Source organism: Chelonia mydas, chromosome 15 (assembly GCF_015237465.2).
Source record: "Chelonia mydas isolate rCheMyd1 chromosome 15, rCheMyd1.pri.v2, whole genome shotgun sequence".
In the NCBI taxonomy this organism is placed as follows: Eukaryota; Metazoa; Chordata; order Testudines; family Cheloniidae; genus Chelonia; species Chelonia mydas.
In genome coordinates this window covers 11,254,365-11,271,363 of record NC_057856.1, presented here as the reverse complement: position 1 = coordinate 11,271,363, position 16,999 = coordinate 11,254,365, and the positions used below count along the sequence as shown (strand labels likewise).

Genomic DNA, 16,999 nt, shown 5'->3' with positions numbered 1-16,999 from the left:
GATTATGGCACCTTCCCAAACTCATCCCAGTGAGGAACATATGGCACTCACAGACCTCATATTTTGTGTCATTCCCATGGACACACACTGTCTCCCTTTCTATACATCAGGAGCTTTCCATGAAATCCTATTCTTTCTGGCTGCTGCCTGGAAGACAGTGAAGAAGCTGACATCTATGGTTTGAATCCGAAAGGGAGCCTGCCAGCACACACTTGGGCTGTGCACATAAGCACAGTATTACTGAACAGATATACACACATGCCACACCCTCTTATCAATAATGTATACAGATTAGTTTTCAAGAACTCTGCCCAGTCCCTTCCAGTTCACAAGTCATAGAGCTCCTAGCTTCAAGCCTGCTGCTCCCCATACACAAGCAGCTGAAGTTCATTCTGAGAATCTCAAACACAAGGCACCTAGGACAACATTACAGGGTGCCAAGTGGAGGCAAGAACCGGAGGGAAATCATCCGTGAGAAAAACACTTACCGAAAGGGATCCTTAGGAGTGAAATAAGCTGGGGCAGACAAGTAACTTCCCATCTTCAAGTACTGGATAAACCAGCTCAGTTGCAAACCTGTCCAACTGCCTCTAAACAACTCCACTTGGCCAGCATGGCAGCTGGAAGGTCTCACTTCACCTTGTGCTGATTCAGGCTCCTCTCCCCTTTCTGAAACTGCTTAAGGAGTGCCAGGTCTCTCAGACACTCGTTTCTTTTCAGATCCTTCCTGGCTCCCATGGCTGTAACCATCTCCTCCTTCTCCACTCAGCAGCAATTGCACCCTTGGGTGGGATAGCATAACCAATAACCTTGCTAAAATTCTGACATTCTTGTCCAGGAGCTGGTAGAGTTTGCAAGAACGAATTGCTGTCAAGTTAGTTTTTCCTTCTTTGGTTCCACCCCTGAAGGTGTGAGAGGAGGAGGAGTCATCCTTCACAAAACGAACATGGGCAGTTAGAAGCACCAGGGAAATAGGCCCTTTTCACAAAGGGGTGGAGCTGTGATCTAACTCCAGAGAGAGGCTATGTGACAGACACCCTGAAAGGTCTGGAACTTCTGTTACAATAAAAGCCAAGTGTATGAACACAAAGCTCCTCTCTCAGTACACTAATGGTACTGATACTGAAGTCAAGCAAGGGCAGAGTCAAATGCAGAGAGTTAAGCCTCTGCTTATATCAGATAAATGCTAATCAGTTTCCTAGATCACAGTGGAGTGTGCGCATTCCACCCTTTACAGTCCCCTCCAACCTGCTTGTTGATCCTCTGCTGCACAATGCCCTTCACTCTGAGGAAGGCTAATCTGCTCCCAAAGATACAGCCTCAGCTGCCTCAGAGCAGAAAGAAAAGACCAGGCCTGGCAGCTTAACCCAGCCCAGGGCTCCTGAATGGCAGTGCAAGATGTAACATTAAGACAGGTCAAAGACTGGTTAATCTGAGAGCAAACAAGTCACTTGATCCTTGACTTAAAGCTGCAACAGCTGCACAGAGAACTGCTTCAACCTGCTCGGCCTTGCCCATGCCACTGACTGACCAGTGGACAGAGTTCTACTCAGAGCCCTGGTCTACCCAACACAAAGCACTGGTGTTTGTACAGTGCTCTGTTGAGTGGCTAGCCTGTTACACATGCTACTGCTGCTATTAGCCCTCCTCCTATTTGTGCAGTCAGTAAAACCTGCCATTTCTCACAAGAGTCTCAAAACCCTGCCATGCACCAGAGATGAAAGTTCCCAGATTTGCTCCGACTGAAGGTCCTCCATCTCACACAGCTGGCACTCTGCTCAATAGAGGCACTGGCTGCAGGTTTGACAGCTGTGGCTGGCTTTTCAACTCCATTAGAGAGCCAGGCACCTAATTTTGTAATGACAAGATACAGCTACATTTATGGGAAAAAAGAAGCCTGTTTCTCCCACTCAGTTTGATTTTTAACATTGACTAAGACAGTGCAGAGAGAACCAGGACTGTGAAGCCTGAAGCAGCCGTCAATTCTGATGCAGGTCTAATTCCTTCTGACATTTCCGACAGCTTCACTGGAAGCAGCAATGCTGTGAGTCTGTGTCTAGGAATGCACTCCTTTCTCCCACATTCCACATACATTGTATGCTGAGAGTGGGCCAGTGCTCACATCCCAGTGCCCCCTTACTATCAACGCCACACCACAGAACAGGCGTCACCATGGAAAATTGGAGAGCCCCTCCTCCCACTGCATATCACCTTCTGACAAAAGCAGCCCGCTTAATGCCGCTGTCATGGACTGAACCCCCTCCACGGTCGAGTCCATGTGACCCCATAAATCTCAGCTCTTCAGACTAGACCTTTGAAGATCTGATCCAGAGATGTGATAAGCAGCCTACTAGTCTGTGAAAGAAGCCAACAGATAAAACCCAACTTCAAAGTAATAAAAGGCACCCAGACAGCTAAGAAACTGGGAAGAGATTTTGTCTGGGGTTTCCTTAAAGCCAGGGGACATATATTCAATCTTCTATTTAAACAGGAAACATCTTATCAAGAAAATAATTCTACTTTTGAAACAAATGCTGGCCATCAAGCAGCAGCAGTTACACTCCACCCACTGAATTCTGTGAACAGAGTTACTTCCCTTCTCAATTGTTTTATCAACCAATTATGAACATGATAGCTCTGATAAAAGGGTTTCTCTCAAAGAGGTAAAAAGAAAAGGAGTACTTGTGGCACCTTAGAGACTAACCAGTTTATTTGAGCATGAGCTTTCGTGAGCTACAGCTCACTTCATCATAGCTATGCATCCGATGAAGTGAGCTGTAGCTCACGAAAGCTCATGCTCAAATAAACTGGTTAGTCTCTAAGGTGCCACAAGTACTCCTTTTCTTTTTACGAATACAGACTAACACGGCTGTTACTCTGAAACCTCTCAAAGAGGTGTTAATCTGTTTTTTACGTCTCAGGTTTTAGTTCTGAACTCCTGGCCAGAACCACCAATCTTCCCCAGGTAACTTTGCAGTAACCACTAATCTCTGCTGGACAAACAAGTTGCACTAAAGGTGAACACACAAAAAAGTCAAGAAATTCCAAAGTTAACATTCCTACAGCTAAATTAGGTGGGCCACCTAATGTGGGGTTTTGTGGCAGGGGCCAATATTTCCAGCTTGTGCATTTAAAATGCACAACTGAAGTCTATAAAAAACACAAGACTATTTAAGGCCACCTATGGGAATTATTTAGGATCTTAGAGTGTGTGTTTGCAAACTGCATCTTTATCTGGTTTTGGGAGGTTGTCATGAATTCTGTGTTTCTCCTGCAAGGGTTAGAGACAGAATGCACTAACAAACTTGCCACAACAGGGGCTGCTTTCTTTACAATGCTTTTAGACATTTGACATTAACTGTTGCAAGAGAAACAAAGAAGCCTGAACTCTGGCCTTGACAGGTAAAAGGAAAACTTCCATTTACAAATTAATTCCATTTTAAATCACTTTCCAGGCTCCCCACTGGTTCATTTTAGATTTAGGAACTCAAACAGATTTTTATATTTCAGGGATGTTTTTGTTTTTTTGTTTTTTTTTTTTTGCAAACTAACTAACTATCTTGGTGTATTTAAAGCAAGCTGTATACAGATAATCCTAGGGGTTCTGAATGGCAAGGGGTTACACGCTGCACATTCTAAAATGCTCTGGGGTTTTTAAAGTGGCACTTTAGATGCCAGGGATGGTAGTGAACAAGGCATGGACTGAGACTCCTCAGCACTTCCACAGTCCTATAAGATACGCAGATCACTGTCAATGCACAGAGGGGCACTTCAGTTTATTCATGGGACTGGTAGGAACTGGGGGAGGAGGAGGAGCTCTAAGCAGGCTTGCCATCTACTGGGGAGGCTGTAGTGTGCCTTTTTTTCCTTGTCCTGGAGGCACTCCAAGTATCTTGATGCAGACCCAATGCCTCCTTATACTTCCAAGGCATTTACAACACAAGATGTGCCTAACAGGGGTCATATTGTATAACGGAAGGTCTGATCGCAGTGATCAGCTATTGAAATATTTCATCATGTATCTGAGTGAAACTCCTGTAAGCAGTCATACCTCTCAAACTGTACAAAAACGGGGAGTGAAGTACCGCACGTTTACTATGTTATTGCCTATTGCTTCTAACTTTAAACCATAACATTCTCAAGCCATGAGTGACAGCTCCTCATAGGGATACACAGATAAGCACGATGCTCGAAGAATGAACATCTGAAATAAGCAGCAACAGATGGATCTCTCTCATCACCACCACCACACACTTGCCTAACTCAGAAAGCTTAAAAGCTTCCTGAACGTATTTACCTGCATGCTAAGAAGCAAGCAAGAGAAATTCTGTAATTGTCTATTAGATGTGTTTCTGGACACAGCAACATGTCCTTTGTAAACAGTGCACATCTCTAGTAACAAAACGTGCACTAACCTCACTGCCCTCATGCTTTAGGGACTTCCCAACCCATAGCTTTTGTCTATTTAGATTAAATTCTTCAAGCACCCCTTTGTCTCATTTGTTTGTAAACCACCATGCACACTTCGGGCACAGTCAGTAATGACTTTGATAATAATGCCCTGGAAGACAACCTGAACTAGACAACTGAAAATAAAAGCTCAGAATGGAATATCCAACTCTACCTTATATAGAGTGGCCACCGAGATCTTGCAGCAGCTACACCCTCCCTGAAGAATTCTAACTATTCAGATGACAGACCACCTGCAAAGTGCTTCATTGTTTTTTTAACCCCAATGAAAATTCAGGGCGACCTGTGGGCCAACAAGCACTTAGGAACGGTTTCTCTCTAAATCGGATAGCCAGAGTGAGATTCAACAGCTAAACACCTCATCCACTGCCCAGACATCTCTAAAGAGACACTCCCATGAGGATGACTGGATAAAGCATTGACCTTTCACCCCTGGAATTCTACCAGGAGTTTACTGTAACTGCCAGAATATGCAAGGGGGTGGAAGGGAGGAAGAGAAGAGAAGAAAAAGGACAAGAGGCGGGTAGAGATGAAAAATGATGCATTTTGTAACTTCCTTTCATTACAAGGAACATAATGAATCTCAGCCCTAAATGTATCTGCAGCACACACAAACCTGGTAGTATTTACAAGTAAACAGCAAAAAGAAGGCCAGAGGAAGTGTTAGATATCTGTCGCACATTTTAAACTGTATGCTATATTCTTTATCCCACAAAATGTAGCACATTAGCCTTGGAGCCATCTGAAGTCCTAATCCTGTCCACAAAAAATTTAAAAAAAAAAATTTTTTTTTAAATCTATTTGACCACTTGTCAGTGGAGGGCAAGCAGATTTTCTTGGAAAGTGTGGAGTCTTAAGTCAATTGCTGCTAAATTTAAGCATGCACTTAAAAGTTTCTACTTCCATGATGCAGTGGTGTCTTCCTGTTTCATGTTGCAACTTTACACTGCTCCATGGGGTAGCTATGAAGTACAATGGAGGAAAGCACCAGACTACTACTCAAAAAGTGAGGTTGCAATACAACACTACCCCTCAGCATGGTCACAGAGGTGTGTTGCTGTCCCCAACAGTAGACAGCATTAAGATATGGACACAGTTAAGACAAAATTGTGCTAGGAGCTTCCCCCCCACCCCGAACTTTCCTGAAGGAAGAGAGTCAGAGAGACTACAGCACACTGCATCCTTTATCACAACTGTTTCTCTTTCAAACCACAGAACTCATTTCAGATGGCCAGCTCACCCCTCACCTCTGCCCCCCATTTCTGATCACCCACTCTCATTCAAACACACCCAATATCCCTATGGCAAACATAATTCTTTATACAGAAAAGCAATATCAGTGATGTATTTTTAGCTTTAGTAGGATATTTTCAACTAGGAACAAGGAAGAGAAACTAGCATCAAGTAACCAACGCAGGCCATCAGTAGCCTGATGTTTTATCTACTGTCTATCATAGGGTGATCTACCTACCTTAAGGTGATACCGTGGAATACAGTCACACTCTGAAGGCAACAGAACTTGTGTCTCTATGTTGCTAGGGTAGGAAGTTTAATTATGCCCAGACACAATTAAACAGATTTTCCTTCCAGTAATCCTATTGATGATAATTCACACATAAGCATCAGCAAGAAGGGGACACCACTATGCCTATTCAGACACTCCTGAAATCTAAAGGAAAGCCTGACAAATGGAAACCTTGGCAAGACCTCATATGGCCATTGCCCACGGGACTGAATCTCAGTGGTGGCTGGGGACATCTGGAAGCAGAAACAGGTGAAAATGGCCTCATGCAAAGGCATATTTAGAGTAGACAAATGCCTCTCCTAAAAAATATCAGCAAATAACTCAGTAGGTTCAAGCCAAAGCACTAGCTAGCCAACAGACACAATTTAAGATGTCCAAGATACATGTCAAACAGGAACTTATCACTTTCCTCTCCAGCCATACCTACAGAAGATACAGAATCTATGGACACAGCCTTTGCATGCTATTCAAGAAAGGAGGGAAGTGACAAAGTTTAAATCCTCAGAGATGCACACGTGTCAGTGGCTACCAGCTTGAAGTGTTATCAGAAGGCTAGCCTGACTGAGGATAAACAAAGCTAACGGGCCTGGACAGGCGCCAATCTGCATGATGGGAAATTATGTGCCAGGCGAAAAAGTCAGCTAATCCACAGGAAGCCTGTAAACAACTCTCCAGAAGAGCTGCCGGAACTCTCAGCTACCAGAGTCTTCCTTCCAGTAGAGGCCTTTTAAAGTTTGGCATTGGGATATTAAACACAAGATTAGAGACAAGCTGAGCTGCAGAGCGAGAAGAGAAAGGGCGAGTCAGTCAATTAAACCTGGAATTTGTTGTTTTAGCACACAGCCCCACCCTGGAACAAGAAGAAAGGGAAAGGCAGTTTCCTTGATTGTAGTTTCTCACAGTGTAGTGTAGGTCAGCACAGTAGCTTAATCAAGTGTTGTAGCCAGTCAAGGGAACAAGGCAGTAAGGGAAGCACAATATCAGTTAGACCCAGTGATTTGATGCATGTCACAGGACAGGAGAGTTTGGCATCTTTTGTTGGCCTGGTATGATTAGACTCTTCACTAGGAAATCAAGCTAGTGCACAGCACAACATCCTGCCTTTACTTGGACTCGTGCAGCTCCACTGAAGGCCATGCAGGCTGCGCAGGTGTCACTAAGGGCAGAATTTGATTGTCTCCATCAGCCCATTATGAAGATCATGTGCTTCACATCTGCAACGACATCACTTGAGAGCTGCCCCACATCTTGCATAGTAGCCTGAAAGGTCACATAGCAAAAAGCACTTAGACAAGTGTAAGCTAAAACCTGTATTCAAAGTTAGTTTACTCCAAGGAAGCCCTACAGGCATCAGGTAGGGAAGTCTTTGCTTTGTGATGGTGCTCTGTACCGTCATGCACATCTGAGTTTGACTACTGGTACCAAGTTGGCAGGGGCTAAGGGAGAGGAAGCCTGAGTGCTTAACCCCAAGGTTGTTTTTGAGCGTGGACAAGAGAAGACTAGAGTTCTGGGACGTTTATCATCCAGTACCTTTGACTTGACATTATGCCACTGAACCCTAGCTCTCCAGTGCTATGGTATTTGACAAAGTATTAGTTTCCAGTATTTGAAAACTGGGAGATAATTTTAGTCATTATTTAGATTAACGTCTCTTATGACCTGCCAGAGCTAGAAACATTTTGAAAGCCCAATATGTTTTTCTGGACACCAGTAACCAGAATGTAGGATCTTTACTTTAAAAACACAGGACAGACACTTCTCCTGGCACATATCACCCAGCTCCCAAACCCCCCTTTCCCTGGGCACAGACAAAATAAGCAAGGGTGAAAGGAAAAAGCCAAATGAAAGCTAGAACCTTAAGAGACAGATCAACAGCTGTTATACAACTGCTACTCATAGTGGAGTCAGCAGAAGCTGCATGTGTTCAGAATCAGGACCCCTTAGAAAATGCAACTAATGTAGCAAGAAATGGATAAACTGCTCATGGAACAGATTACATGCATGAAATCCTGCTGCCAAGGAGCAGAGGATTTCAAAGGCCTCTTCACTCTCTGCTGCTAGCAATGTGGCCAAAGGATATTATGGAAAACTCTAGATCTAAATAGCTTGACAGGAAGAAAGTATGTTTGGGGAACTCAAAACCTTCCTGCACATCAGCACCTCTCCCCGCCAAGCCTCAATAGCTCTCTCAAGCCATAGACATATGGCAAAGAGAGGGAACCACAGCTACTCAAACTGCCTCAACCTAGTTCAATTGGCACTATCTTGGGATGTGGCTGAAGAGAAATATGTAGCATCTCACCTATCTGCTTCCACCACTAAATCAGAGTTTTCATTTTTATTTTAATCTTAGTTTGTGTGTTGTACATGTGTAAGCAGCACTTCTCCAGATTGTTTCAAATGGCTATTAGAATTGCAACCTAGTTTCAAAGTGCTATGCCAGCATTAGAATATAGTAGTGAGCAGGAGCACGTGATCATTCTGCAAGATTTTCCTGAGTTAGGCATAAAGGTGGCATAAAATACTGCAGCCAGTTTAAACCCTGTAAGCGTCAATACTCAGCATACAGGCTAACACACTGGTGGATGAACACAGGGAAAAAGTAATGTCTAAAAACAGGCTAGATTTAACCTACCGGAAGCAGGAGCTGTGCCAAGCTTCATTAACAGTCCTATACAGTCGTTCACCAGCAGCAATGCTGTCCCCACAGCCCAGACATCTCCAGACCTCGTCACCTACACATGAAAGCATAGGGTTATTAGAATGGCTATCAAACAGCATAAGCTCCCTTCATGCTATCAGGCAAGAATTCCCATAACCTCTGTTAGGACAATCCTTGAGTTACATGTTCAATGTCAGTTCCTCCATGGATAGAAAAGTAAAAGCCAGTGCCACACTCTGACAGCCAATCCTAGAAAATGGGGGGCATTTCCAACTGGAACCTTAACACACTTGTGCACATTTTTGTCCAAAGATCTGTATGCCTCACTGTCATGGCCATCAGTGTCATTGTGCTCTACAGCATAAAGCAGGACTCTCAGCAAAATAAATCAAGCAGTCACACTTGGGTGCCTTTCTCCCATGCACAGAAATGACAAGGACAAACTGGTTCAGTATTTCAGCTCTTACTCAGAAGCGTTATATGCTATTTTCTAGCTACACAGAGCTCTTCTTCAGGAACTGATGTTGGTGTCTTTCCCCAGCAGAAGTTGGTCCAATAAAAGATATTACCTCACCAATCCTGTCTCTCTAATATCCTGGGACCAAGAGAGCTACATCACTACTACAAGGCATTTATACGGCCTAAAGACAATTCCAGTTGAAAGCGGCAACTGGGTTTTGGAAAAGATTAACAAATCCCATAGGCTTACTGTTTCCTGGGGTTACCAACCCTTCAGAAGCAGCTAGAGACTGCCAGAAGGATTTTAAGGCCTCTACTAGAATAGCCATGATGATATGACAAGTTCCCAAGGAGTTTACAAGCTTGAACAACAAAAGGATTTTAAGGATGGGGGAGTGTGTGCTTGGCGTAGGAGGACAGACTACTTCAAGTGTAGAGGGCAGCATGGCAGTCATGAAGCTAGGACTAAAGGAAACTAAGGAGGAGCTGGTGGGGGAGGTTCTGTGGCCTGTGATGTGCAGGAGGTCAGACTATATGATCATGATGGTCCCTTCTGGCCTGAAAGTCTATCCATCTATCAGGCAAAGAGATGATTGGGAAGTGAGAGCAAAGTTTAGGTGGTGTCAAGAGTGTGGAAGGACAAGGCACATAACTGGGCAGTTCTAAAAATGCACCTTTTTTCTCCCCAAAGTTTTCTTCAATTGAGGTTGCATGGAAATGATATGCTAAAAGAAAGAACTCACTCCTTGTTAACAAAGCATTGATCTAAAAGGCCAAACTTCCAATTTATGAGCAGCCAGTTTTAAGAGAACAAGAAAGCCTGACAGAAGCTCAGTCAACCTCACCACCTCCCTGAGCAACATGTGACAAGAGTTGGCTCCTGTTCAGGGTCACCTGTTAGCACTGAGTGTCTGCAGCAAATTAGAACTGGGCAGGGTACAGCACTGACATATGCAATGGCTTCCTGGGGAGCAAAAGCCATTTCCAAATGTCTTTCTACAGTTACCACCCTCTGTGCATTCATAAAGAGTGGCCAAGGGAGCCAGAGTTTCTGCTCAGTGGATTAATTTTTCTGGGACTCTCAAACTGCAGGTTCCCTGTTTGCTCAAGACGCAGAAGCAAAGATTCCACTCAGGATCCCCCAGCCCCAGATTCAGCATTAATCACTCTGAAGGACTCAGAGGGCTAGAAACTAGGATGCACATGCATCTATTTACAGGTTGTATTTTCCAAATCTTCAAGATACTGCACTTGAGACATAGATCCTGGGTATAAGACCACAAACACTGCAGGGTTTCTACTCTTCACTAGAAACTTAGAAAGAAAGAAATTTAATGCCTGAAATCCATCCTTCACATGCTTAGGTAACCAGACCAAGCAGAACAGAGCTCCTATGTTACTTTTCTCCTCACGTATGATCAACTCCAGCAGAGACACTCCATTGTCCAATGCTGAAAGGAGAACACACTGGTGTGTTTCAGGATTCACAACTGAAGTCTCTTTTCAAAACAACCCCAGGTGTCAGGGGGAGTCAGGTTTATTTCCTCATCTTGTCAATTCTTTGCCTGGTTCTCCAACATCAAGGTTTGGGATGGAGATGAAGTTGCCAGATCAAACTCTCAATCTCCACAACAACCCACGCACGTTGAGAAATGCTTGTCTAGAACAAGAATGAACAAAAGACTATATTTAGCCGTTACATAGCTCTTCAGAGTTTGAAAGCACTGTATGACTGACTAGCCAACTCCTGTATGAGGACAATTACCCTTGTTTTGCAGATGGAGAAACTGAGGCACAGAGACAGGAAATAATTTGCACAAGGCCATAGAGCAAATCCATGGCAGAACTGAGATGCGAACCCACAGTTCCTGGCTATTTCCCAACATATTCTATCTATTGAACTATGCTGCACCACACCAAATGCTGGAGGAAATCACTTTAAAAGAGTTAAGTTAACCCAGCTGCCATGAGACTACAGAGCCTAGACTGACATTCTGAATGACAGCATCACTCAATGAGCCCAGATGCCACAACAAGCAGCACACTTTACATCACTGAATAAATTGCTTCAGGGTCAAGCCTTTTTGGTGATCCTCTTGCCCAGCTGCAATTAAGCTAAAGGCTCCCTTGTCTTTAAATGCTTGTGATGGATGAGTGGCCCCACTGTAACTATTCCCTCTCAGCACCATTAGATGGTTCATGTCAGTGAAATTTTAAAAACACAATCCAAAAACACGACAGTAGTGATTGGGGGGGTTGCATTTCCAGTGTCCCAGCTTTCCTTTATGCTTTGAAGAACTAATCTCTATTACCTTGGTGCCACACTGCTTGGGAGATCCCATCTCAGGGTACTGTTCAAAAGGATGATTAGAAGCACAAAAGCAGGAGCATGACACTGGGCTGCAGTTCCCTTAACAGTGTCAGCACTAGAAACCTCCAACATCCCAACAGCTGCACTCCTGGAAACAGAGTGGCAGTGGGGATTATGAAGGAGACTGAACTGTTCCAATTTACTCAGGCTGATAAGCTCTCTCATGAAACACTATGGCGCTCTTTTGCGAGTCCATATTGGACGAGGCAGCTCAATTGCATTCTCAGCCTTGCTCTTTGGATCACATCCAATAGTTAGGGAATTTTCAATCACCAGATATGAGAAGCCAATCTAAATAACCTGCCATGGACCTCTAGGCATAGTGCATTCTGCACACCTCAGATGAAAAGATCAACAACTTGCTCATCAAGGACAATGAACAAAGAATCTGTGCATTCATGACAGCTCAAGAGCTAGCAGTTAGTTTCTATTGCACCAGGTAGAAACAGATGAGTAGAGTTATCCTGACAACCTATGGCAAAGAAAGAACCTGGAAGAGTAGACAAGGCAGGGCATCACAATGGAGAGGAGCCAAGACTAGAAGAAAAACCTGATTCTATAGACCATAAATTAGACTTCAATAATTATTAACACTTGCTCTAGGTACTCTCCTCAAGCACCCTTAGGAGAATCTTTCATTGAAGAACCTCTCCCCCTAAGTTGCTTATGGCTTTTCTAAATATTAACAGATATTTAACTCAGTTTCCTGGTCTCATCCTCAGCATTCGTAATGAGACAGGAAGCTGCAAGGGATAGGAAGTCACGAGTCTCTCACCCTTAGTGCAGAGATCAATATATGTACACGTATCTAAACTTTTCAAAAACAGCAGCAATGTAACTCAAGCCACTAACAAGACCCGCCCTAACAAAAAAGGGTTTGCTAGTTTAAGTGACACTGTCCATACAAATTGAGTCAAGCTCATCTAAACTACAAATGTATCACATAATCAATTCTTCCTCCAGTTAGCTTTGGCTCAGTACCATAAGCTTCTTTACCCCTTTCTGCTGGAATATAGGACTCCAATTGACCTTATTCACAGATACTATGTTGATCTAAAACCCAAAAGAAAGCTGCAGAAGGCCACAGCCTCTGCTTCATTCACTCAGTATAGGAATGCGTGTTTCAGTTTCCAAAAAGCTGAATGCATGTTCCAGAGTAAAGGGTGAGTCCCCGAACCCATGTGCCTGAAAACTTACATATGAGGACAGGGAGCAAAACCGCTCAACTTGCCCAAAAATGTAAATAAAAAATGCAATAGGTGAACTAGTTCTGGACCCCTGCCTTCCTGTTGGATAAAACAGTCTCTGTGCATGAGATACATATTCTTTACATCCAACTCCCTCTATTTAGTGCCATAAGCATGCAATGTACTGTACAAAACAGAGCCTTCGCTCCGAGGAGTTTAAAGGCACAAGTTACCACACTGTTAGTTAACAGTGACGGACAGTCATCCAAAAGACTGATGCAGGACTTTACAAATTCAAGTAAGTTCTCAGTAACCACCTCACTTGCTAGGCAATGTTAAACAGCTGTTGCATTGCAGTGGCAAGACTACACAATAGTTTAGGAAAGCAAGTGAAAAATTCTGTATTCAGCTGAAGCAACCTCTTGTTGGCTTACGTATCCGGGAGAAACAGTGAGGATGAAAAAGACAACAGAAGTATGTAATCAACGAAGTATGTCATTCAACTCAAATTCCCCCTGGACAACAAGAATGCTGCTGGGTGAAGGAGCAAAGGACGTGCCTCACTGATTAGCAGTGTACCCTCTGCAGATAATCTGTAAGGCTAACCCTCAACAAGAAAGATGGTAGCTGCAACGGAATATCTCAAAGTGAGAGGAGTATAAAGCATGGGTGGAACCTCAACAACAAAGGACCCCATTGGGATTTTGCATGTCTAGGAATGCAAGTCTCTGCGTAAAGAGAAATCAGACACAATAAAAGACCACAACTGAGTACCAAAAACAGATTAGTCTGGATGCCTACACAGAGAAAGAGAAAACAGCCACTTGTGGAGCACGGGGACAGGAAAGCAATTTACAATGCGAGTCACCACTGAATTCTACTCTTTCTTTCAAGCTTTCCGTATGACTGCCAGGCCAACATATCTCAACAGATCTGTCTGAATGCCCAGCTCGCTATGCCTGCAGGACAGGTTGGAAAATTCTGCTGAAATTTTCACCAAAGCTTTAAAAAAAAACTGTTATAGATCAAAATTTAAGACCAAGAGGGAGTTGCAATAGCCAATGAAAGAAACTATAAAGATTCAACAGCAATTTTACATTACCAAGGGAGATATTTACATAGTCTTTCAGCAGAAGTAACACTGTGCAAATTAAGCCTCAAGTTGATGCCCAGGTTCCACTGTCCAGAAAAGGATGTAAGAGACTGGAAAACATAAAAATATCTGCAGTCTCCGCCACTGGAGAAAAGCAGGGTCACTCTGAACTTACATGTCAGCTATGACATGTGCAGCAGTTCAAGGAGCTGCACACCCAGCCTTTAGCTGGGTTGTTATTAGGCACAAGCTTATAAGTGACTTCCCGATACAATGCATCCACTTCTGTGTCAGGCTGTTCTGCACTCAGCTGGCAATTCACAGCCTAAACCAGTCTCTCCCACCCACCCATATGAGTGTGCTCGTGATGGAGAAAAAGCAAAAACTTATAGCCCAGCACTCATACAGATGGCTTGGCTGGCCCTGTCCACCAAGCCCTAGAGTTGGTGAGTGGAGACTATAGGGAGGATGTGAGGGGAGAGGCTTCACCAGGACTCCATGGAAGGGGTATGGAAGGGGCTATACCCTGACTACAGGGGGATGTGAGCAGAGAGGCTACGCCAGGACTCCAGGGAAGGGGCTATACCCAGACTCCAGAGGGATGTGAGGGGAGAGGTTGTACCCGGACTACAGGGAAGGGGCTACGCCAGGACTCCAGGGGGATGTGAGGGGAGAAGCTACGCCAGGACTCCAGGGAAGGGGCTACGCCTGGACTCCGGAGGGATGTGAGGGGAGAGGCCGTACCCGGACTCCAGGGAAGGGGCTACGCCAGGACTCCGGAGGGATGTGAGGGGAGAGGCCGTACCCGGACTACAGGGAAGGGGCTATACCCGGACTCCAGAGGGATGTGAGGGGAGAGGCTACGCCAGGACTCCAGGGAAGGGGCTACGCCAGGACTCCAGGGGGATGTGAGGGGAGAGGCTACGCCAGGACTCCAGGGAAGGGGCTACACCCAGACTCCGGAGGGATGTGAGAGGAGAGGCCGTACCCGGACTCCAGGGAAGGGGCTATACCCCGACTCCGAAGGGATGTGAGGGGAGAGGCCGTACCCGGACTACAGGGAAGGGGCTATACCCCGACTCCGAAGGGATGTGAGGGGAGAGGCTACGCCAGGACTCCAGGGAAGGGGCTATACCCCGACTCCGGGGGGGTGTGAGGGGAGAGGCTACGCCAGGACTCCAGGGAAGGGGCTACGCCAGGACTCCGGAGGGATGTGAGGGGAGAGGCTACGCCAGGACTCCAGGGAAGGGGCTACGCCAGGACTCCGGAGGGATGTGAGAGGAGAGGCTGTACCCGGACTCCAGGGAAGGGGCTATACCCCGACTTCGGAGGGATGTGAGAGGAGAGGCTACGCCAGGATTCCAGGGAAGGGGCTATACCCCGACTCCGGGGGGGGTGTGAGGGGAGAGGCTGTACCCGGACTCCAGGGAAGGGGCTATACCCCGACTCCGGGGGGGTGTGAGGGGAGAGGCTACGCCAGGACTCCGGAGGGATGTGAGGCGGAGGGGCTGTGCCAGAGTCCCAGGACAGAGAGGTTATGACACGACCCTAGAGGAGAGACAGTGGGGGAGAAAAGATGGGCGCAGAGCAGCGCCCCAGCTGCTCGCTAGCGCCTGTTGCCTGGGGCGAGCAGCCGCCGGCAGCACCTGTCCCCGCTGGGGCGGTCCCGGCGCGCAGAGCGCTCAGCCCCTCCGGCAGCCCAGCCAGTGACGGAGCCGCGCCCTGCAGCGGCCCGGGCCAGCGGGGCCAGACACCCCCAGTCCCAGGGCGGGGCGCGGGGCCGAGGCAGCGCAGAGACCGGAGCTCACCTGGCGGCCCCTCCATCGCCCGGCCGGGCTCGCTCCCCTCAGTGCGGCACACAACCAAAGCGCCTCCACCGGGTCTCCGGACCTCACCCGCACATGTGACGTCAGCCTCTACGGAGCGCGGGGTGGGTCATACCGCACCTGGCCCGGGGGGCCTGCAACGCCCGCCCCGGGGCAAACACCGCCCCGCCCCTTCCCTGCCGCGGGCCAATCACAACCCCGCCCACCTCTAGAAGCCCCGCCTCTTTATGGTCACAGGCCAATCCCCGACCTGCCCATTGATAAGAACCCCGCCACTTCCGTGCCACAGCCCGCCCCCTTTTCGGGTGTGGGCCAATCACAGCTCGGCTTCGCCCGCTCCCACCTCCTCCCTAACTCCACACGTGCTAAACCAGCTGGGAGATTGGGGGCGGGACGTGGCTGCATCCTATCGCCGACGCTCTCGCTCCGTGAACGGGGGAAGTTGTAAAGGGAAGAAACTAGAGGGTCGACCCGCATCTCCAGCCCTACTCTCAACCCCAAACCTCGCTCCCAAGCTGTGCCATGCCCCCTCCTATTCCACCTTCAGGCACCACAACCCTCTTCCTGTTCTCTAACAGCATGGGAAAGGCTTGATGCCCTCCCCTGATACTCACTGTGGCCCTCCTCGTTTTAACCTGATGCGTGTGTGTTCCTTCTCTGTTCAATAGCGGTTTCTACTCCGCTCAACCCCTCCCCCATTCAGACTTCTATCCTATGGTTTAGGTTTTTTGGTTTTCCTCTGAAATCGCAGGACTGTTAGTGGTGGTGCAACTCTTTCAACTATGTAAATGACATTAAAGGATAGGAAAGATTGAGTCCAGGCAGAAATGCAAAAAGGCCATTCATGGGTCCCCACCCTTGATCAGATTCATCCCCATATGCAAGATAGCTTCCCCATTTTAAAAAATATTAATGTTACATTATTTTTTTCTCATGACATAAGTAATAAACCAAAGGGATGCCTGCTTTTTTACTTTCTCTGTTGAAAGAGGCATAGTTCAATCTCACAGATGGCCTGTTTAGACTACAAATAGCTGACCTATATGCTAGTACAGGTAGCACCTTCAGCTCTAAACTACATACTCTATGTAAAAGGATCAGTGGGTATAGAGGATATCCCTTTACGTCTAGTCTCCAGCACTCTCAAAGACTGTTTCATTGCCATTTATCAGAAGACAGCAACAGCTGGTTTCTTCTTTGCATGAAGAATACATCATGGACATACATCTACAGAGCAGGTGTACCAACAGCGGCTATGATACTGCTAACATTTCCCACAATAATATAGATATAATTTTTTTTCTGCTACTGTGTTCACAGTAATGCCTCCTACAGTGATAATTCCAAGTAGCACAGGGCAAGGGCACTACACTTCCTTACACAAAAGGAATCCACATAGGCTTAGG

At 46.2% G+C, this 16,999-nt stretch overlaps 1 protein-coding gene across 3 annotated transcripts in view; it reads right to left on the bottom strand.

Moving 5' to 3' along the window:
• The window catches only part of LIMK2 (LIM domain kinase 2), a 53,022-nt gene extending 37,194 nt beyond the window's left edge, over nucleotides 1-15,828 (bottom strand). Inside the window, exons 1-2 of one of the 3 annotated variants that reach the window (XM_037879182.2) lie at nucleotides 15,576-15,828; nucleotides 8,631-8,730 (exon numbers count right to left, since the gene is read on the bottom strand). In XM_037879182.2, the coding sequence (XP_037735110.1) occupies nucleotides 8,631-8,730; nucleotides 15,576-15,591 (116 nt within the window). In that variant the 5' untranslated portion in view covers nucleotides 15,592-15,828. Of the gene's footprint in view, nucleotides 1-7,102; nucleotides 7,256-8,630; nucleotides 8,733-15,575 lie in introns of those variants that run through there. The other 2 variants (XM_043529271.1, XM_043529272.1) reach the window with 2 other exon arrangements.
• Nucleotides 15,829-16,999: the final 1,171 nt, after the last annotated feature.